This window comes from Dasypus novemcinctus, chromosome 5 (assembly GCF_030445035.2).
Source record: "Dasypus novemcinctus isolate mDasNov1 chromosome 5, mDasNov1.1.hap2, whole genome shotgun sequence".
NCBI classification, from domain to species: Eukaryota; Metazoa; Chordata; class Mammalia; order Cingulata; family Dasypodidae; genus Dasypus; species Dasypus novemcinctus.
The window spans coordinates 115,205,258-115,223,750 of record NC_080677.1 but is presented as its reverse complement, the minus strand read 5'-3'; the positions used below and the strand labels follow the sequence as shown (position 1 = coordinate 115,223,750).

General features: G+C 39.8%; 1 protein-coding gene and 1 long non-coding RNA gene across 2 annotated transcripts in view; one reads left to right on the top strand and one right to left on the bottom strand.

Moving 5' to 3' along the window:
- Positions 1-4,792, top strand: part of MTPN (myotrophin) — a 54,042-nt gene extending 49,250 nt beyond the window's left edge. The window contains exon 4 of the mRNA XM_004470460.5: positions 1,606-4,792. Coding sequence (XP_004470517.1) covers positions 1,606-1,692 — 87 coding nt within the window. The 3' untranslated portion in view covers positions 1,693-4,792. The remainder of the gene's footprint in view (positions 1-1,605) is intronic.
- LOC139439040 (uncharacterized) overlaps positions 1-18,493 on the bottom strand; it is a 123,765-nt gene that overhangs the window by 52,691 nt on the left and 52,581 nt on the right. The gene's annotated exons all lie outside the window — the stretch shown is intronic.

Sequence of the window (18,493 nt, the reverse complement as noted above, 5' to 3'; positions counted from 1 at the left end):
ATAAATATTTGTTGAATGAATGAATGAATGAATGAATTTACCAGAGAAAAGGGCTAAGGCATTCTTTATAGGGTCTAGGATGTTTAAAGTATAGCACCTGGAATGTTCAGGAATTGTTAAGAAACATCATAGGATTAGAGGATGGAAAGATAAACAGAAGAGACTGGTAAGTTTGATTAAAGTCGGTCATAACGGACCGTATATGCCAAGTTTATTACTTAATTTTGTATGCCTTAGAACCAATAGAAGAATGAATGAGGGAAACGGACTTGGCCCAGTGATTAGGGCGTCCGTCTACCACATGGGAGGTCTGCGGTTCAAACCCCGGGCCTCCTTGACCCGTGTGCAGCTGGCCCACATGCAGTGCTAATGCGTGCAAGGAGTGCCGGGCCACGCAGGGGTGTCCCCCACGTAGGGGAGCCCTACGCGCAAGGAGTGTGCCCCATAAGGAGAGCTGCCCAGCATAAAAGAAAGTGCAGCATGCCTAGGAATGGCGCCACACACACGGAGAGCTAACACAACAATATGACACAACAAAAAGAAACACAGATTCCCGTGCCACTGATAACAACAGAAGCAGACAAAGAAAAACATGCAGCAAATAGACACAGAGAACAGACAGCTGGGGGGGGGGAGGAATAAATAAAATAAATCTTTAAAAAAAAAAAGAATGAATGAGATTTGGCAAAGGGAAGAAGGGAACACTAGAGTCTGTGTGATATGTAAATACTGTGTGGGGCTGGGGAAGAGAACCCTCAGGTGGTGGAACATTGTCATCCCTTGGAATTAAGAGGTAAGACCTGGTTTAGGAACAAAGCATAGATATATATTAATTCTTTCAGCATATATTCATGGAGCACCTACCATACAGTACACACTTTTCTAGGTGGAGATACAGTGGTGAATAGTATATGCAAGATTCCTCCCATGGAGCTTTCATTGTAGAAAGCGAAGACAAATAAAAACAATATAAAGACAGTGAAGGTACACACACACATTCTTAAATCTCAAATGCTGTATTCCAAGTAAAATGTTCCAGGGCAGTTTCTCTAGGCTAAGTATTCAGAGCATTATCCTTTCAGAGCCCACATCCTAGCCATTTACAGCAAATTTTTCATAAGTAAAATGACCAGTATTGTACATTATTAGGAAATTAGTCTAAAATTAAAAATGTATAAGGTCTGAACATTCCTGCACTTTCTAAAATGTGTTGGAAAGAAGAAAAAAGTGAATAATTTTTTTAGGCGAATACTTCCTTCTTCAGTAAAAAGTGATTTTTGCCCCCATTTCATGCTTACACATAGGGAAATCCTCTTTTAAAGCTTTGCTCATTGGGTAGATAAACAATAGGCAATCCAGAGCCATTGCCTACATTAATGGAATGTTTATGTTTGTAGCTCATCATTTCTGGTGCCTCAAAGAAGAATATGTCATTTTTACAACTTAATCTATAACCGTTCCTTTTCTTAGTAGTATGCAATGCATTAGTAAAGGAATTTTTAATTCTCAATTTAAACATTAGCCTATGCCAAGTAATGTAGTCTTAATTCTCTACTCCAGTTGTGGGCTCACTTAATGATAAAAGCTCTTACGTCTCTTTTCCAGGGTGCTGATAAGACTGTGAAAGGTCCAGATGGACTAACTGCCTTTGAAGCCACTGACAACCAAGCAATCAAAGCTCTTCTTCAGTGATGGATGGATGAACTGATAACTCTTGAAGAATGACTCTCCTGTGGCCTCACACTGCTGCCTGTCTGTCTGTCACTCTCTATCTGCCAGCTTCTTCAGCTAAATACTTTAAGAGGGGTGAGGGGAGAGAGAAATTCATAACAAATCAGGCTACCAGAAAAGAAAAAATGTTTTGGAAGAAGGGGGAAAAAACATGATCAGGCTTTTACTAGGATTCCTGATCAGGTCTGCCTCTTCCATTTCAAATGAAATATACAGCTTATAACCCAAGAGAGAGCAAAGACAAAATATACCATAACATTTGACCTTTTCAGCTCCCTAGCTAATTTAGTGATTAGATTGTGTTGAAGGTCTAATTATACAAAGGCCAACTATACATATTTGGTAGCCCTACCTGTGCAAGCAGTAGTGGCTGCTGTGATGTAAACTTTAGGGTGCTGAGATAAGCAATTAGCTATAGCCTTCTGCCTTAAGAATGCACTCTATTGGGGGTTTCTTGGCATAGTTAAGAGCACTACCTGTGGTTGGTGACCAAATCTTTCCTCAGTGACTTTAAGCTTTATGTGAAAACTCAGTTAAAATGAGGAGGGGCACACTCCTAAATTGCTGGATGATTGAACTTTGGGTTTCCTCTCCCCTTTCACATGGATTACATGTATCTTTAGATTAAACTGACTAGTTTTATTTATAAAATCTTAAATTTTGAAAGTCTAGAGGAGAAATCATTCCATGAATATTTTTTTCTCCTCTAGTTTCAGACATTTATATAAATTGAAACACTTTCAAACTCCTGCTGGTAATAAAAAGGGGATTTAAGGATAAAATCATAGCCATAAGCTTGTTTGTATCTTATAAAAAGAGAGCAGTTGTCTTAGTACCTATGAATTTTCTTCATTTGCTGTTTGAATGGCTTGAGCTTATTTGTGTTTGGAGAATCAAGGAACATTCTTTTAATGCCTCTCTCAGACCCATCTTGGATGTTGATTACTTATTGCACCAAAGCTATCACTGGGGTGAGATTTACTATTTGGACAAATTTAACCCCATCCCTTCAAAAATAATGCTTGTTAACCAGGTTTTCCTGAGTTGTCAATAGACTTCTGCTGAACATATGGCAACCCACCTACATAATATTTTCGTTTCTTGTATGAATCGTGCATTTCATAAAGACTGACGTCTTCAAGTTGTATTCTGAGTTCTTAGAATACAGTGTCCCTAAAATGATGTTCATAAAACCCACCAAAAATATTTGGACTCATTTCCAAATATTTATTTCATGAGCAGTACAACTAATTATTAAAACATATTAAAACATTAAGATTCCTTTGACTTATCTGTATAAGCTTACTAAAAATATTAGGGTTTTTCCTTAACCAAGTCCTGCAATAATTGAATGTACCTCAAATTTTTAAAAAGGGGGAGAAGGGTTGGTTAGGGACTTGTATTCTGTTTGTGGATAATAAGAAATAATCATTTTTTCAGGTAATGTAGCATTCTACAGCAGGGTTAAACTTATCAAGAACAGTCAGCCTAGCTAATAAATCATAATGATCAGTTACTAATTGGTTGGCTGGCATGTAGGTTTATGTGTGTATGTTTTTTTCCAGGAATCTTTTTTAACCTGTAGCTTTTTCACTCAAAACTAGCCTAAACTTCTGATTTTCCTAAGTCCAAGAAAATCACAAAATAGTGATTTAAATACTTTCATATATTTGGCTAATTCTGTTGCTAATAGAGTTGGATTAAACGTCAGCAATCAGTACTCTGTTACATCACTGAACTAAACTCTGGAGACATCCTTATTGGACATGGAGGGCACTCGGTCATTTATCACGGTAGGGCAGCAAGGTGTTTCGATATCTTTGTTTTCACCTCTTGGCATAATGCTATTGAAAAAGCTTGAATTTTACCCTTAACATGACTTCCACCTTTACTTTCAAAGTGTTTTGTTGTAGTTGGCTATTGCGGAGAGTACATTGTCTTATCATTCCTAATTCTGGTCTGCTTTCTACAGTCATTGTGGTATAAAAATCATGGGATTCTTTGTACAGTTTATCTGATGCTCCCTATAATGCAGTAGAGGCTATTTTGCCTTCCCTTGTCTTTCTCAGCCATTTTGTAAACCCCACAATTATGAAGCGATTGCTTGAGAAAAATAACATATAGAACATAGAACAGACTGACCAAGATGGTTTAACATTTGAATTTTTTTTTAAACTAGGTTATTTATAATGTATTTCTGAACCACTTGGCAGAGAAAGTCAGAACACTTAATGTTCATATTTTGAGTAAAGGAAGCTAAAACCGTATCTACTTTTTGGTACTACATACATTAGTGAAAAGTCAAGTAAGTTTTGTTCTCCATTGAAGTAATATTTAACATCTCAGAAAAATCTTGCATGTTCTGTAGTTTTGTATTAAATCAGTCATTTTGTATGCATTAGATCAAGTAAAAACATGGTGGTTTACCTGTTTATATTAGTATACTAACAAATTTACCCCTTGCAGCTTCAAACTGGTATCTGTAGACTTATTCAGCACCTGACTATACCCAAGTAGTTGATGCGTAGCACACCTTTCTTAAACCAGTTGGGCTCAGAGGGAGAGGTAGGTAGGCGGCAGTGTATAGAAGCTGCAAACAAGTAGACCCTTTGTTCATTGATTTCTTTCCCCCAGATAATGGATTTTAAATCTATATATACGTATTTGAATTTTTTTTTAATTACAATTAGAACTTTAACTGAGCTGCTGTTTTCTTCCATGCAATATTGTATACTCAATTGTGTATAGAAGAAGCTGGTGAGAGTGCCCTCCTACGTAAGCAATTGCAGTGTTTTGCATGCAAAATTTTAAAAAGTTTAAATTGTCCTGATTCTATTTTGTAAATGGAGAAACAATCATATCTTTCTAAGCAGTAATGGAAGAAGACTAGTGCTTTGTGCATTTTGATATATTTGAGTTCATTTTTTCCACAATGTAATAATACTTTTGACACAATTGGGTTTCTCATATTATCCCAATTCATGTACATCTGAATGCTAAATAATACTGTGTTTAAGTTTGTGTTGCAAGAACAAATGGAATAAACTTGAATTGTGCTATAGTTAACGTGTTAGCAGCATTTTTCTCCCTCAGTTACTATCATCTTCCTTTTCCATTCTTCTCTACAACCATACCAGAACTTTGACTGACTCAAACTTTCAATTAATCTAACTATTCCCATTTATTCCACTTCTAGGGAAAAAAATGGAAAGAACATAAACTTATACCTAAAATTTAATTGAAATAAACTGTACTTACAACTTGGTCAAAGGTTTTGCTTTTGATTGCTTCACTGTAAATGTTCAATAACCCTTCTGACTTAGTGGGTGCAAGGTTTAGTAAAACCAGCATATCCCAAATCATCAGGATCTTGATAGGTTATAGTAAGCCTCCTTGATTCTTTAGTTAATATGCTCTTTTAAGTTTCTGCATATCCTTGGAGAACCACATTTTCCAAACTCATTTGACGACAAGTGCTTTTTAGGATATACTTTTCAGAACAAGTATTCCTACTTAATAACTCTGAAACATTACATCACCATGGACCTCAAATCCAAACAAGATTATATGTAAAATTAGTTTAATTTTGTTATAATCTTATCAATACTGTAATACTCTTGTATAGTTTACTTTTGAAATGGTCCATTGATGATAGAAAAATGTATGCAGATGGTTAGATACAGCAAAAGCTACCTTTTAGAACGTTCATGTTAAATACAAAAGTGGGGTAGCGTGTAGTTTTAGGTGGCAAGAGGTTTCATTTTAAGATTTGGAGTCTATAAAGAAATTGTTTAAGTATGGTTAAATATGTTTTAAGAGAAAACAAGCCTGTTTTATATACTAATAATAGAACAGACCAGTGTGTATCGATGGGAAATGAGTTTAGAGTAAATTACTATAAAAATATTACTGCAAGATTTTTATGAAGCACAGTATTTCAGACCACAAAAAGATTTTTTCCCCTTTCTCTAAAACCAGAGATTCTTATAAGTGTGGTCGCTGGACGGCATCATCAGCGTAACCTCAGAACTTGATAGTCAAGTGCACATTCTCAAGGCCCCACCCAGACCTACTGAGGTTAAAAAAAAAAAAACCCCTCTGGGGATAGACACCGGAATCTGTGTTCTAACAAAAGCTGTAGGTGATTCTGGCATATGCTAGAATTTGAGGACCATTATACAAGACCATAAGGAAAGAAGCAGAGTCAGAAAGCCTACAAATAGGAAAGAGACTTGGCCCAGTGGTCAGGGCGTCTGTCTACCACATGGGAGGTCCGTGGTTCAAACCCTGGGCCTCCTTGACCCATGTGGAGCTGGCCCATGCTCAGTGCTGATGCGCGCAAGGAGTGCCGCGCCACGCAGGGGTGTCCCCCGCGTAGGGGAGCCCCACGCACAAGGAGCGCACCCGTAAGGAGAGCCGCCCAGCGTGAAAGTGCAGCCTGCCCAGGAATGGCGCCACCCACACTTCCCGTGCCGCTGACACAACAGAAGCGGACAAAGAAACGAGACTCAGCAAGTAGACACAGAGAACAGACAACCGGGGGAGGGGGGCAGGGGAAATAAATAAATAAATAAATCTTAAAAAAAAAAAAAAAGAAAGCCTACAAATAGGATGCCATCAGGTTTGGCTTCCTAGAAGAAGTAAATGGAAGCCAGTAACAAACAAGACTTAGCGAAACTCTTAATAAAGGTTCTGAGCTCTTGAGACCAAGAAAATATGAAGATGAGCTTCAAAATTATGTTCTGGGCAAAGGAGTCAGGGTAAGATACAACATCAGTCCAAAGACAACAGTGGTAAGAATAACCCTTTATTATTCTTAGTTTTGTTTTTTCCCCTAAAATGTATCATATCAATTGTTGTAGACAGTATTTTTCCAATCCATAGTAACCCAGGGTTACATCTAGAGCTGGATTGCTGGAATTTAAGCCTTACCTAAATCCTTCTCTTGAATTACAAAGGGACTGTCTCAACCTAAGGTCTCCTTAACTCAGGTCATGTGGGATTGCTCCAATCACTTAACCCTGCCCCTGTTGGCTTCTGCCTCCTAGTGGTAACAGTAAGTGTGAGCTGCTGTCTTAGAGGCTGGGGGCTGCTTTCTCTAGTCCACTGCCCTCCAGCATGCTAATGCCGTGAATCTGGGTTCCCCACTGCAGTGGGTACAATACTGGCTCAAAAACAACAGCCTCTGGCAGATGCTCTGAGATGGAGTATCACCCCCCCCCCCTTCTCAACATAGTAAGGAGCCCTTCCCCCAACCCCCTTTTTTCTTCCATTCTCTGTATTGTGTCACCCAATCCATCTAACCATTTCCTGTTTCAGGTCAACTATCTTCCCCTGATAACTAGGCAGATCAACACACCTCAGCAATAGCATATTTTTCTTCAAGGCCTTTACTTTGAAATATAAATACTGATGGTTTTAGTTTGCTAAGCTGCTGAAAGTAGATACCATGAAATGGGTTGGCTTAACAATGAGAGTTTGTTAGTTTACAGTTTTGAGGCTGAGAAAAATGTCCAAGTCAAGGCATAATCAAGGTGATGCTTTCTTGAAGACAAGCTGCCAGCGATCCTGGACTTCTGCCACAGAGCAAGGCACATGGTTGGTATCTCCCTTTTTTCCAAGTTTTGGTGATTTTAGCTTATTTCTGTGGCTTCCTTTCACTTCATCTAAATTTCATTTTCTTATAAAGGACTCCATTAACAGGATTAAGACTCACCCTGAGCCACACCTTAACTGCAGTCACCTCATTTTTTGTTGTGGGAAACTGGCTTACCTGTTTGTTATAGTAAATGTTAACACCTGTTAAATGTAGCAGTTGTTAGATGTTGCAGTTGTTCCCTGTATTGCAGCTCTGATAGCAAACAGCTGCTTGGTAGTTTCTCAATAAATGATGGGAAAACTAGGGTTGAGGCTCTCAGTTCCAGAAGCTGTGAGTCCCCTGGTCCCAGGTTTGTCTTCCCTCTTGTATCTCCACCTGTATTTCTGCATTGCCTTCCCTTCAAGCCAACCTATTGTGAGATTAATGCAGCAATTTTTGACAGTTTTAATTTGATTAATCCCCAAAAAGGATTATGTTTAACTATACCATTCCAATTAGGTGTTGGGCCATTTTGATTGGACTACACCAGTGAGGTGTGACTCAGGTTGGGTCTCCACCCTTACTGGAGCTGAGAGAAAGAGACACAGAGACTGCAGGAAGACAGAGAAGCCCCAAGAGGCTGAGAAAGGTCATGGAGTCAGGAATCGGCCAAGCACAGAGGCACAGAAAGAAGCTCACGAGGGGCTGGGCCCTTGGAATAGCTCAAGACTGAGGAGACAAGCCTGCCATGTACCTGATAATCCATAGCTGAACTCCAGGAGATGGTGAGCCTTGAGAGGAAGGCAGGAACCTTGGCATAGATTGCCCACCATCTTGATTCACCACGTGGCAGGACAAACAGGATTACTAGTAACTGACTTTGGTGAGAAAGCATTTCTGATGGTGCCTTCATTTGGACATTTCACAGCCTTAAAACTGTAAACTTTTACCCTAATAAATTCTTCATGATAAAAGCTAACATATTTCTGGTACTTTGCATCTGCAGCCCTGTGGCAAACTAAGACACACATCAGAAAGTCCCACTTATATAAATAAAAGCTTTGGTTCAGTAAACCCTGCTCAAGAACAGCTCTAGGACTGTATAAATCAGCTGAAGAAGTGCTGATGCAAAATACCAGAAATTGGTTGGTTTTTGAAAAGGGTATTTATTTGGGGTAGGCGCTTACAGATACCAGGCCATAAAGTATAAGTTATTTCCCTCTCCAAAGTCTATTTTCACGTGTTGGAGCAGGTTAGAAGCTGATGTCTGCGAGGGTTCAGGCTTCCTGGGTTCCTCCCTTCCAGGGTCTTGCTTCTCTCTCTTCTGTGTGCTTACTTCCTGGGGCTCCAGCTTAAGGCTTCAGCATCAAACTCCAACATCAAAACTCCAACATCGAAAACCCTCAACTCTGTCCTTTGCAATGTCTTTTATCTTTGAGTGCCCACCCACCAAAGGATGGGGATTCAATGCCCTACTGGCACAATAGGTTTACATAATTACTTAATCAAGTAAACCTATGAATCCAATATAATCTAGTATGCCCAGAGGAAAAGATCAGTTTACAAACATAATCCAATATTTCTTTCTGGAATTCATCAATAATATCAAACTGCTACAAGGACCATGAGGCAACCTAAGAGTCTGGACCCAGATATCGGCCAAATAGCCTCATAAGCATTACTGATACTGCAAACCCAAATCAATGAAGTAAAGACACTGAGTTATAATAATTCATTGAGGAAATGCTGACCTTTGCAGATCACTTTGAGCACAGCTATAAATGGAGTAGAACAAAGGATTGTCTGGCCACCCTGGCTACTTACATGCATTCAGCAGCTGTGGCAGCAAGGATAAGCTTGTTTACACTATTTGGATAGAATGATGAGTCACACATCTGGCAACAGTTATAGCAACAGCATCTTGTCAAACAGGAAAATAATACATAGATGGCTTCTAGCCACCAGATGCTGTTTTTTGAGGATACTACATAACCAAAATAATCTTTGGAAGATCTTTTTCAAGATTTTACTAACATCTAAAAATGTATTATGTATTCTGTATGTCCACTTCCCAATATCTAATGTTCTATGTGCTTATGTACATCCCCTGCAATATGAGTAAAATCTAGTTGTGTTGCCACCACTTACAGTTGGCTAATCAGATTTCAGTAGCTTTGAATGTACTCAGATATAAGCCAATTTATGTCAATTTTACAATTGAAAGATTTTAAAACTATATCACAATACCATAAACCTAAAAGTTCTATCATATACCTATGCTTATCAAAAATTATTTAAAAGAGGTAGCATTTTATGTTATTTTGATGTTTGTTCCACCATTTTAAGTAGAATTCACTATGATGGGCAATATTCTAAGTACTTTATATGAATTGACTCTTAACCTTCAGAATAACCTTATGAGATAGGTCTATTGCCATCCCTGTTTTCAGAAGAGGAAACTGAATCTCAGGTAATTTAAAGAAATTGCTTGTGGTCACCCAGCTAGGTAGTGGTAGATCCAGGTATGAACTCAGGCTGTCTGGCTCTAAAGTGTGTGTTCTTTATACCTATTTACACTTAAAGTGTGTGTTATTTACAATAATTTGTGGCAGATTGAGTTTTGTTTCCCAGAAAAGAAAAAACATCATTAATCTTAATCCCATTCCTGCGGGTGTAAACACATCGTAAATAGGACCTTTTTTTAAGATATTATGTTTGGTTAAGGGAGATTGGAGGGAGCAACTGAACCAGGAAGAGTCATAATCCTGTTACTGGAGTCTTTACAAAGAAAGCCACAGAAAGAGCCAGAAGTCAGGGAAAAAGGAGAGGATATCACCATGTCACAGGAAAGCCAACCAAGAATTGTTGGCAACCAGTACACTACCAATCCTGGGAGGAAGCAAGCCTTCTGGCTTTTGGAAAGGTGAGCCAAAAAATTCCTGTTATTAAGCCAAACCATTGTGTAGTATTTGTCATATCAGCCTGGAAAACTAAGACACAACCCCATGACATTTTATTTTATGAACACAGCTTTTTCTAAGATTCTTAAAAAGATACTTAAAAAAACATTTGTTGGGGAATGAATCACATATCCCACAAAAGACCTGTTGAAGTCTTAATCCAAGTTCCCGTGGGTATAAGCCCGTTTGTAAATAGTATTTTTGAATATGTTAAGGTGAGTCAGGATAAGGACTCACTTGTGAATAGGATCATGAAGGTCATATTTAGATGTGGCTGACTGAGTCAGAATGGACCTTAATCTGTAATACTGGATGTCTTATAAGTAGAAGCCAGAAGTCATGCAAAGCCACAGGAGGAGACCAAGGATATTACCATGGGACAGAAGGCTGCCATCATCAGAATGCTAATAACCCCGGAGAAAGCATGGCTTTGCTGACATCTTGATTTTGGACTTCTAGCCTTCAAGACCATGAGACAAGAAATACCTATTTTTTAAATAACCCATTAGGCAGTGTTTGTCATAACAGCTCTGTAAGACTAAGACAACATTTTAGGATTTACTTATGATTTTAAGCTATTAAATGAAAAATCATATGTGACATGAATTCACCAACCCCTCTAATGAAGAATCAGATTCTATAAAGATGGCGTTTCGTTTTCAGGTTTGAGAGGTAGCAATAGGTGGGTGTAATACACAGCTTTTGGCAGTCTAAAAAATTATGATACAGATTTAAGAGTTGGTAAAGTATGGCCTGTGGGTCAAATCTGGTCCACTGCCTGTTTTTGTGAATAAAGGTTTATTGGAACATAACCATGCCCATTCGTTTTATTATTGTCTATGTCTGCTTCTACACTTCAGCAGCAGAGGTGAATAGTTTTATCAGAGGCTGTACGGCTCACAGAGCCCAACATATTTATTGTCTGACCTGTACAGATAAAAGTACCCAGGATATAGATGTTTGGATGGAATAGGTTGGGAAATATCCACCAGGACTGGCTAGCAACTAGTCATAGGGTGATTAGCAACACCAGGAGGGAATGTAATGAGTTAGTTGAAGCAAATGAACATCCAAGTGCATAAATAACGCTCCTTTTTTTTTTTATACCTGTGATAGATTGTTACGATAATGGTCCCCAATGAATTGTGCCTACTGGTATCCATGCCCACATATAATCTCTTCCCACATTGACTCTTGGGCTTGGCCATGTGATTTGCTTGGGCCAAAAATACATCAGCAAATGCAAAAACATGGTAAGTTCTTCCTCACCGGGCCTTGCCCCCTTGGAACTTCACATGTAAAGAAGTGTAGGGTTTTCCTTCAGGAGAGGCTACATGAAGAACTGAGGCATCCCAGCTGAAAGCCCCAGCTAACTGCCAGACTCATGAGTGAGGCCATATTGGACCATTCAAGATAACTGCATTTGCATGAGTGACACAAGGAAAGATCAGCAGAAGAACCACCAACTGAACCTAATCAAACAGCAGAATCATGAGGAAATAAACGGGTTATTTTAAGCTACAAGGTTTTGGGGTGATTTTTTATGCAGCAATTAATAACTGAAGCAGCTACTAATGATAGATCAGTGGCATCACCTAGGGACAAGAAAATGTATCTGGATATTAAAAGCAAAACGATCCAACAAAAGTGATACTTGTAAGATACCAAGCAAATACCAGTAAGGGCCCATGGTTTCCTCTTCTCTAAGCTCTTGAAGGAAAGAAAAATAGGTCAAAAACCTTTCCTTTTCTATCTAGGAGAGGTTAGGCAGTATAAATAATAAACTTTTGTGTTTCGGAATCATCTTTTTTTTTTAATCCCTTTCTATCTGCCCAGATAAAAAAGAGTCTCTCACATCCTTGTAGGACTTTTCCTTTCACTTGCTGGATGGCTCAAAGGCTAGTGTGGTATAAGTCAGGTGTCTCTGACAAGGAATTGGCTGTAAGGCAGAACACCATAACAATGAGAAAAGGCGTGGCTTAATGGGGAATGATAAGGAGGGACGGGATGGCATGGAACAAAAAGGATTCTCACCCAAGATTCCCACACTAATTGCTGGGTGAGCACTACTGGCCTTCCTGTCAGAGGAGAAGTCAGAGGATGTGAGCATGAGGGCTATGTCCAGAGTCCCTCACTTGTAATACTTTTATTTCATCCATCCCTACTTACCTCACTCAACCATAACCTTGGGAATCATTTCAGAGCAACCTTCTTGAGACCCATACCAGCCCACAGTGACTCCAGAAAACTCCAAGTGCAGGGACCAGAAGGGAGAAGAAAATTAAAGTCAGGGGAAGGAGAGATGTGATTAGGTGGGGCATAAATAATAAAGCGGGCCCAAATATCTACTGGATGCCAGAAAATCCAACTGCAAAATAAGTTGGGGCCATTTCAAGTCATCATCCATTTAGTGGAGAGGGTCCATGAGAATAGTCAGTCCTTTAAATAGTGAGCTCATTCAGTAATTCAAAGAACGTTTATTGACATCAAAGTATGTGTCAAGCAGTGTTGTGGACACTGTTGGTCTAAGAGTACACCACTGGCACAGCTTCTGCCCAAATAGGACTTACATCTTAGAGAGAGAGAGAGACAAAATCACAAGAATAGGCATAAATAAAATAATTGCACATCCTGATGAGTACTGGGAAGGAAATAAACAAGGAGCATTGTGAACACGTAGTGAAACGGCGAGGAGGACCTGCTTGCTCTTGAGGGCAAGGACCTATGTTTTATTCAAGTCTGCACCTCTCATGCTGTTTGTGGGTTTGAATGAAATGTTTTCACCTCAGTACGCTAAGCTTCCGGCAGTTGGACTTTTTCCACATTTCAGTTTATGTGGTTGTGTGACATTGACACAGCCTAAGACAGGTGATGGCTGGTGGCAGGTGGCAGCAGCATTGAGGAGATGCTGAACAGGCCCTCTGGGGGAATTGCGAGGCACCACTAATGACCCTGCCTGCAGGGCAGGCGGAGCCTTGCTCACAAGTCATCTCTCCACTCTGCAGCCCACTCACTAATCAAGGAGCAGCAGTGGGCCCCTACCCTGATGGGTTCTGCTCCAGAGCACTCTAACTAGATTGCCCTAATGGGACCACTCAGGGCACAGGAGCCCCACTCTCTCTATGGGTAGATAATCAGGCTTCCAAGTCAAGGAAGAGGACACCAGTGTTTTGCTTGCTGTATAAAATGGGAACCTGGTCCCCAGCCTTTATCAAACCAAGAGGGATGTGCTTTTTAATATCTGCTCTTCTCACTAAGCACAGAGGCACTGGATATTTGTTTTTCATTTTTTTCTTATACCTCCCTTTGCTTTTTGAATGTACCATATTGATGTGGGCTATGGGTGGAAGGCTCTTTGTCTCTTCAGAGATAACCTAAGCTGAAGGCTGTGGGTGTGGAACGGTAAGAGGCTGCAGTCCTGCCCTTAGGGACAATGACAACAGGCTCCAGTCCCAGGAAACAGTTTAACAATGCAAGGGCTATAAACTTTAAGTATTTAGGGGAAATGCAAAAAGTAAATATGCTAAAAGCTTATCTAGAATATCTGGAGTCCATGCTAAAAGCTTACCTAAGATGTGGAAGATATATATGCTAATTGAAGCCTATTGAGAACTGAAACAAAGGGACCATTTGGCCTTTCCTCTCTGTATAAAAGGGATTCAAAAATCTTGTTCGGGGCTCGGGATTCAAACAGAAGTTCCCGAGTCGGGCCGGCCGTCAATAAACCATTTTCCCTTCTCAAAATCATTCCTGAGTCCTGGCCTCTCTATACTCAAATAATTGAACTTCTCTCAAATTCTACAACAATATCATATATCCTGTAGTTCTGTCCCATTGTAGTAGCTATGATTTTAAATCTTGTTTTCTCATTCTGAGCAATTCTTTTCCTAGTCGTAACAATAAAAATCCCAATTAAAACCTGGACATCTGCCACCCAGTTATCACAGGCAACTAAGGTTCATTCAGGAGGTATTGCTGTGGCTTGATGGTGTTGAGGAAGAAAGGAATTCTTTTCTGAGGATAATGAAACCAAATGCATAACATTTTAGTTGCATAGCAAAAGCAGGTTATTCTTCAAAAGTTAAAATTCTTTCATTTAAGAAGGTTAAAACAGTCTAACTTTAACAGTAGGTCTTACTGGTTGAATACTAGAGAGTAAAAAATAAATACATACATCGACTATATCAGCCCAGAACATTTTCATTTGATGAAATTTGGTATTGTGAGATGTTCTGATCACTCACTATTTTATAATAGTCAGATGCATGACTTAGCATGCTTGCCAAATTATAGTGTTGAACAAAGTCAAGATATCTTTGTGCACTATTAGTTTTTTCTAGCCACAATTTTTATTTGGGTTAAAAATTGCCTTGACCTACCTAACATATTTTTAGAAAAGGATTATGTTCAGAGTTTGGCCATTTCCTGAATCCACTTGGCAATCTTTTTGCCAAACATCACGTCTATACTTTTAGCCCTACTCTTTCTCTTTAATCTTGTTGGGTCCTTGATAAGGAAAAAAGAAATATGTGCTTTCATAAGCCTATGGGCTAATTATGTCAGAAAGGAGGGAGTGGTTTCAGATCAAATATAGCAAGATGAACTGCATGAGGCTTAACTGAATTTGACCACTGAGGAGCAGCATTTTCTTTTGTTTGTTTTTTGTGTTTTTTTTTTTCAAGTTCTATGTTGTTCTTCCCTGCAAACTCTGAGAGATGTTGGTCCTTAGTTTACAGATGAATTAGCATTCTAGATGGACTTAATCAGGTTTCTTGTGCTCACGGTCAGCTGAGTTGAAAAGTATTTCCCAGAGGCTAATAAACAATTCTCACACCAACTACCAAGTCCCTTATAGCCACAAACATACGCATCCAATGAAGATTGAATAAAAAGTTCCTCGTTGCCTAAAACTGCTTCCCTCCCCTGATAATGATTAATGGTTTTAATAAGGTACAATTTAGACCTTCCAGCCTTCCAAGGAATAACCTGGAAGTCATGGTGAGCAGCACAGGTTAGCCAGGTTTAAATTCAAATTTACTTCTGGAGTGAAAAATGTTTAAGGATAACCAAGCAAGAAGAATGGACTGAGAGTCCTGATATAACACTGGTTTGGGAGCAGAGAAAGGTTATAAAATTACTTCAAGATGTTTAAAGACAGAAAATGTCTTTAAAATTTTTGAGTTAGATGTTGTTCTAAGTTTTATGAAATCTAAACCATCCTGTTTCCAACCCCAACAAATGAGGATTCTTGGAAACAAGAATTTTAGGCCAACCTGAAATAGACCTTTCACATTCCAACTCCTGGAGACAATCCCACAAAAAGCCTGTGATGCCATCAAAAAATAAACACTATGAGCATTGTGTTATGACAGAAGTGGAATCACTAGTGTCCTCCTAAGAAAGAAACAACACTATTGGAGAGAGAAATTATGTACAGCTGGAAGAATTCCTAAAACAGAGGCCTAATATCAATACAAGAAACAACACCCCAAGAGCCAGATCAGGGGTTCAGGCAATAAGTTATCAGCTCACAATGGGGCTTAACTGTCACCGCTGGGCTAATGACTTCCAAATCCACAATTTTCTTGCAAACTCAACCAAGCTCTGTGTCCTTTCCTCCAAGTACCATCTATACCCTCAACTTGCAATCTTTACTGCCTGCCCACCCACCCACACACAAGAAGGAAACATTTCTTGCCTTCCAAATGAAATGCTCATTAGGGAAGTGGATGTGACTCAAGTATAAGAGCTTCTGCCTACCATATCGGAGGACCTGGGTTCAATCTCTGGGGCCTCCTAGTGAAAAAGAAGAAGAGAAAGCGTGCCCATGTGGGGATCCAGTGCCTGAGCCAGTATCCACATGGTGAGCCAGTGCTCGCGCAAGTAAGTCACGCAGCAAGATGATGATGCAACAAAAGATAGACAAGGGGAGAGTCAAGGTGAAGCACAACAGAAACCAGGGACTGAGAACTGAGGTGGCACAATTGACAGGGTACCTCTCTGCCCATCAGAGGTCTCCAGGATCGAATACCGGTGAATCCTAGAGGAAAGAAAATGAAAATAGAAGACAACATAGACAGCAAAAAATAAATGAAACAAAACAAAACAGAAAACAGCAGGTTGGGTGGAGGGGGAGGGAGAAAAATAAATCAAATCTTAAAAAAAATATTAAGTAGCCAAATATGTGCCACAATGTCATTGTTTTAATCATATAGATTTAAAACCTGTATTTCATCTGATTACCCTCTTCGTTTTTCTCCTGCATTCATGTCTTCCATAAAAATCCTGCTGCCCCTGTTTCCTCTAAAATGTCCCATTACTCTATAAGTGTGTTTATTTCCACCTCCCCTATCAGTCCAGAGGCCCCTTGAGAAATGGACAGTGACTTATATTTTTTTGAATCGCCCCTGAGCACACAAATACTCTAAAAGTACTTGTGCACTAATTGATCTAGTAGCCTTTCACCTGCTTTGCCCTTACTTGAAATAGCCCAGGTAGGCTGTGAGCTACATGCAAGGTACTATATAATTTTAACCTTTGTGTCCACGTTGCCTAGCATAGTGCCTGAAATTTCATACCCATTTAATAAATATTTTAGTTAAGTCATTAATTTTAAAAATCCAGGCTCCAGGTGTATCTGTTCTGAGTCCATTCCAGGTAAAGCAACAGCTGCCTTTCTTTCAAAGAATTTCCTAATGAAATATCTTAAAGTTCTTCAGAGAAAGGTGATGAAGGAGGAAAAAAACCAACATTTTCTTTCTTCGGTAGCTTCACTAATCAGTCATTAGAACTGCCCCAGGCCAGAGGCCCCAGGGAGCCTTATTAGTTCCCTGGAACCACTAAGAAGGAGAGCCTTCCTTCTAGCTATCAGGCTTCCTGTTTATTAATACATGACAGGGCTTGTTCTTCACTCCCATTGTTACCCATGTTCCAGAGTCCTTTCAAAGTATAAATAAATGATAGCTGGACGGTCTCCTTTCCCCCGGATTTTGTCAATGCTGAAAATCCTGACAGCTTTTCCAGGGCATGATTTGCCACTACAAATGACAAGTTGGGGGACCTCCTCTCCTCTCTTATTCATAGAGATGCTCAGTAATTCAAACTGTCAACTCTTCCTGACTCAGACACTAACGTGCTGTCACAAGTCTCCAGGAAAGAAAGCTGTGCATATGCTTTTCATATGACCTGAGACTGAGCAGGGTGGAAGACCTTTGCTCAGCGGGAGTATTTCTGATCTCCAAGATGGCAGCACCAAGAGAGACTGCAGGGGCCAGAGTGTGACGTGGAGAGAAGGAGATGTGACTCTGGGGGTTTTCATCCTTCAAGGAATGGTTATGTTTTTCCCACTCTGACTGCCAGCCATTGCCTCTTTTTTCCCCTAACCTTCTCCCCTACCCCATTCTCCAAAGCTGGGAATTTGTTTCTCTGACAGACTTATAAGTACTTCCTTGGCCTTGATCTTGACTCTCAGAATACAAATTCTCTGACCATCCACTGGGAAGATGGGGGCAGGATAGAAGGGTGCAGTGTGGGAGAGTCCAACCTTGGAAACGTGGTTAGAAATGAAAGAAAAAAAGGGAATATAGATTATTGGAAGAGTTTACAGTTGATCAAATGCACCTGGGAGATGAGAAGAGTCGACATCAATTAAAGGGCCAGACCTATAGGAATAGGGCAAGTAAGGGACAGAATTTTGCAGGGGGACACTGGACAAGTGGACATCCAGGTCTCTGGTGCTTAATATAAGTTATTTAGGAGTTCCCTAGTTAGATAATTTTGCCAATAGTCTGTTCTTAGGTAACTTTTGGACCTCAAATACTCAAAATACTTTGTACAATCCCAAAAGAGGGAGTGAGAGATTACTTTCTGTTTTGAGAATGTGAAAAGGTAAGATGAAGGGTCGATCTGACCTTAGAAGAGTGTGTGAGTAAGCTATTGACAGCCCCTGGTGACTGTCCACTTTCTCTTCAATGTCCCTCTCTTTTCCCCGGTGTCACGGCTTTCTTTAGCCATGGGCTGTTCCTAGACTTCCTTCATAGGGAACTGGCTTTCACCTACTGTTACATCATCACATCATCCTATAATCCAAGACATGCTGCATTCTAACAAGAGACTAAACAACCTTCTAGACCCCAGCATCAATCCCTAAGGTAGTTGGCTCATGGCAGTAGTGTGAGCTGTTGGGGGTTCCACAGGAATCCCAGAATTCCAGTCATTATGACAG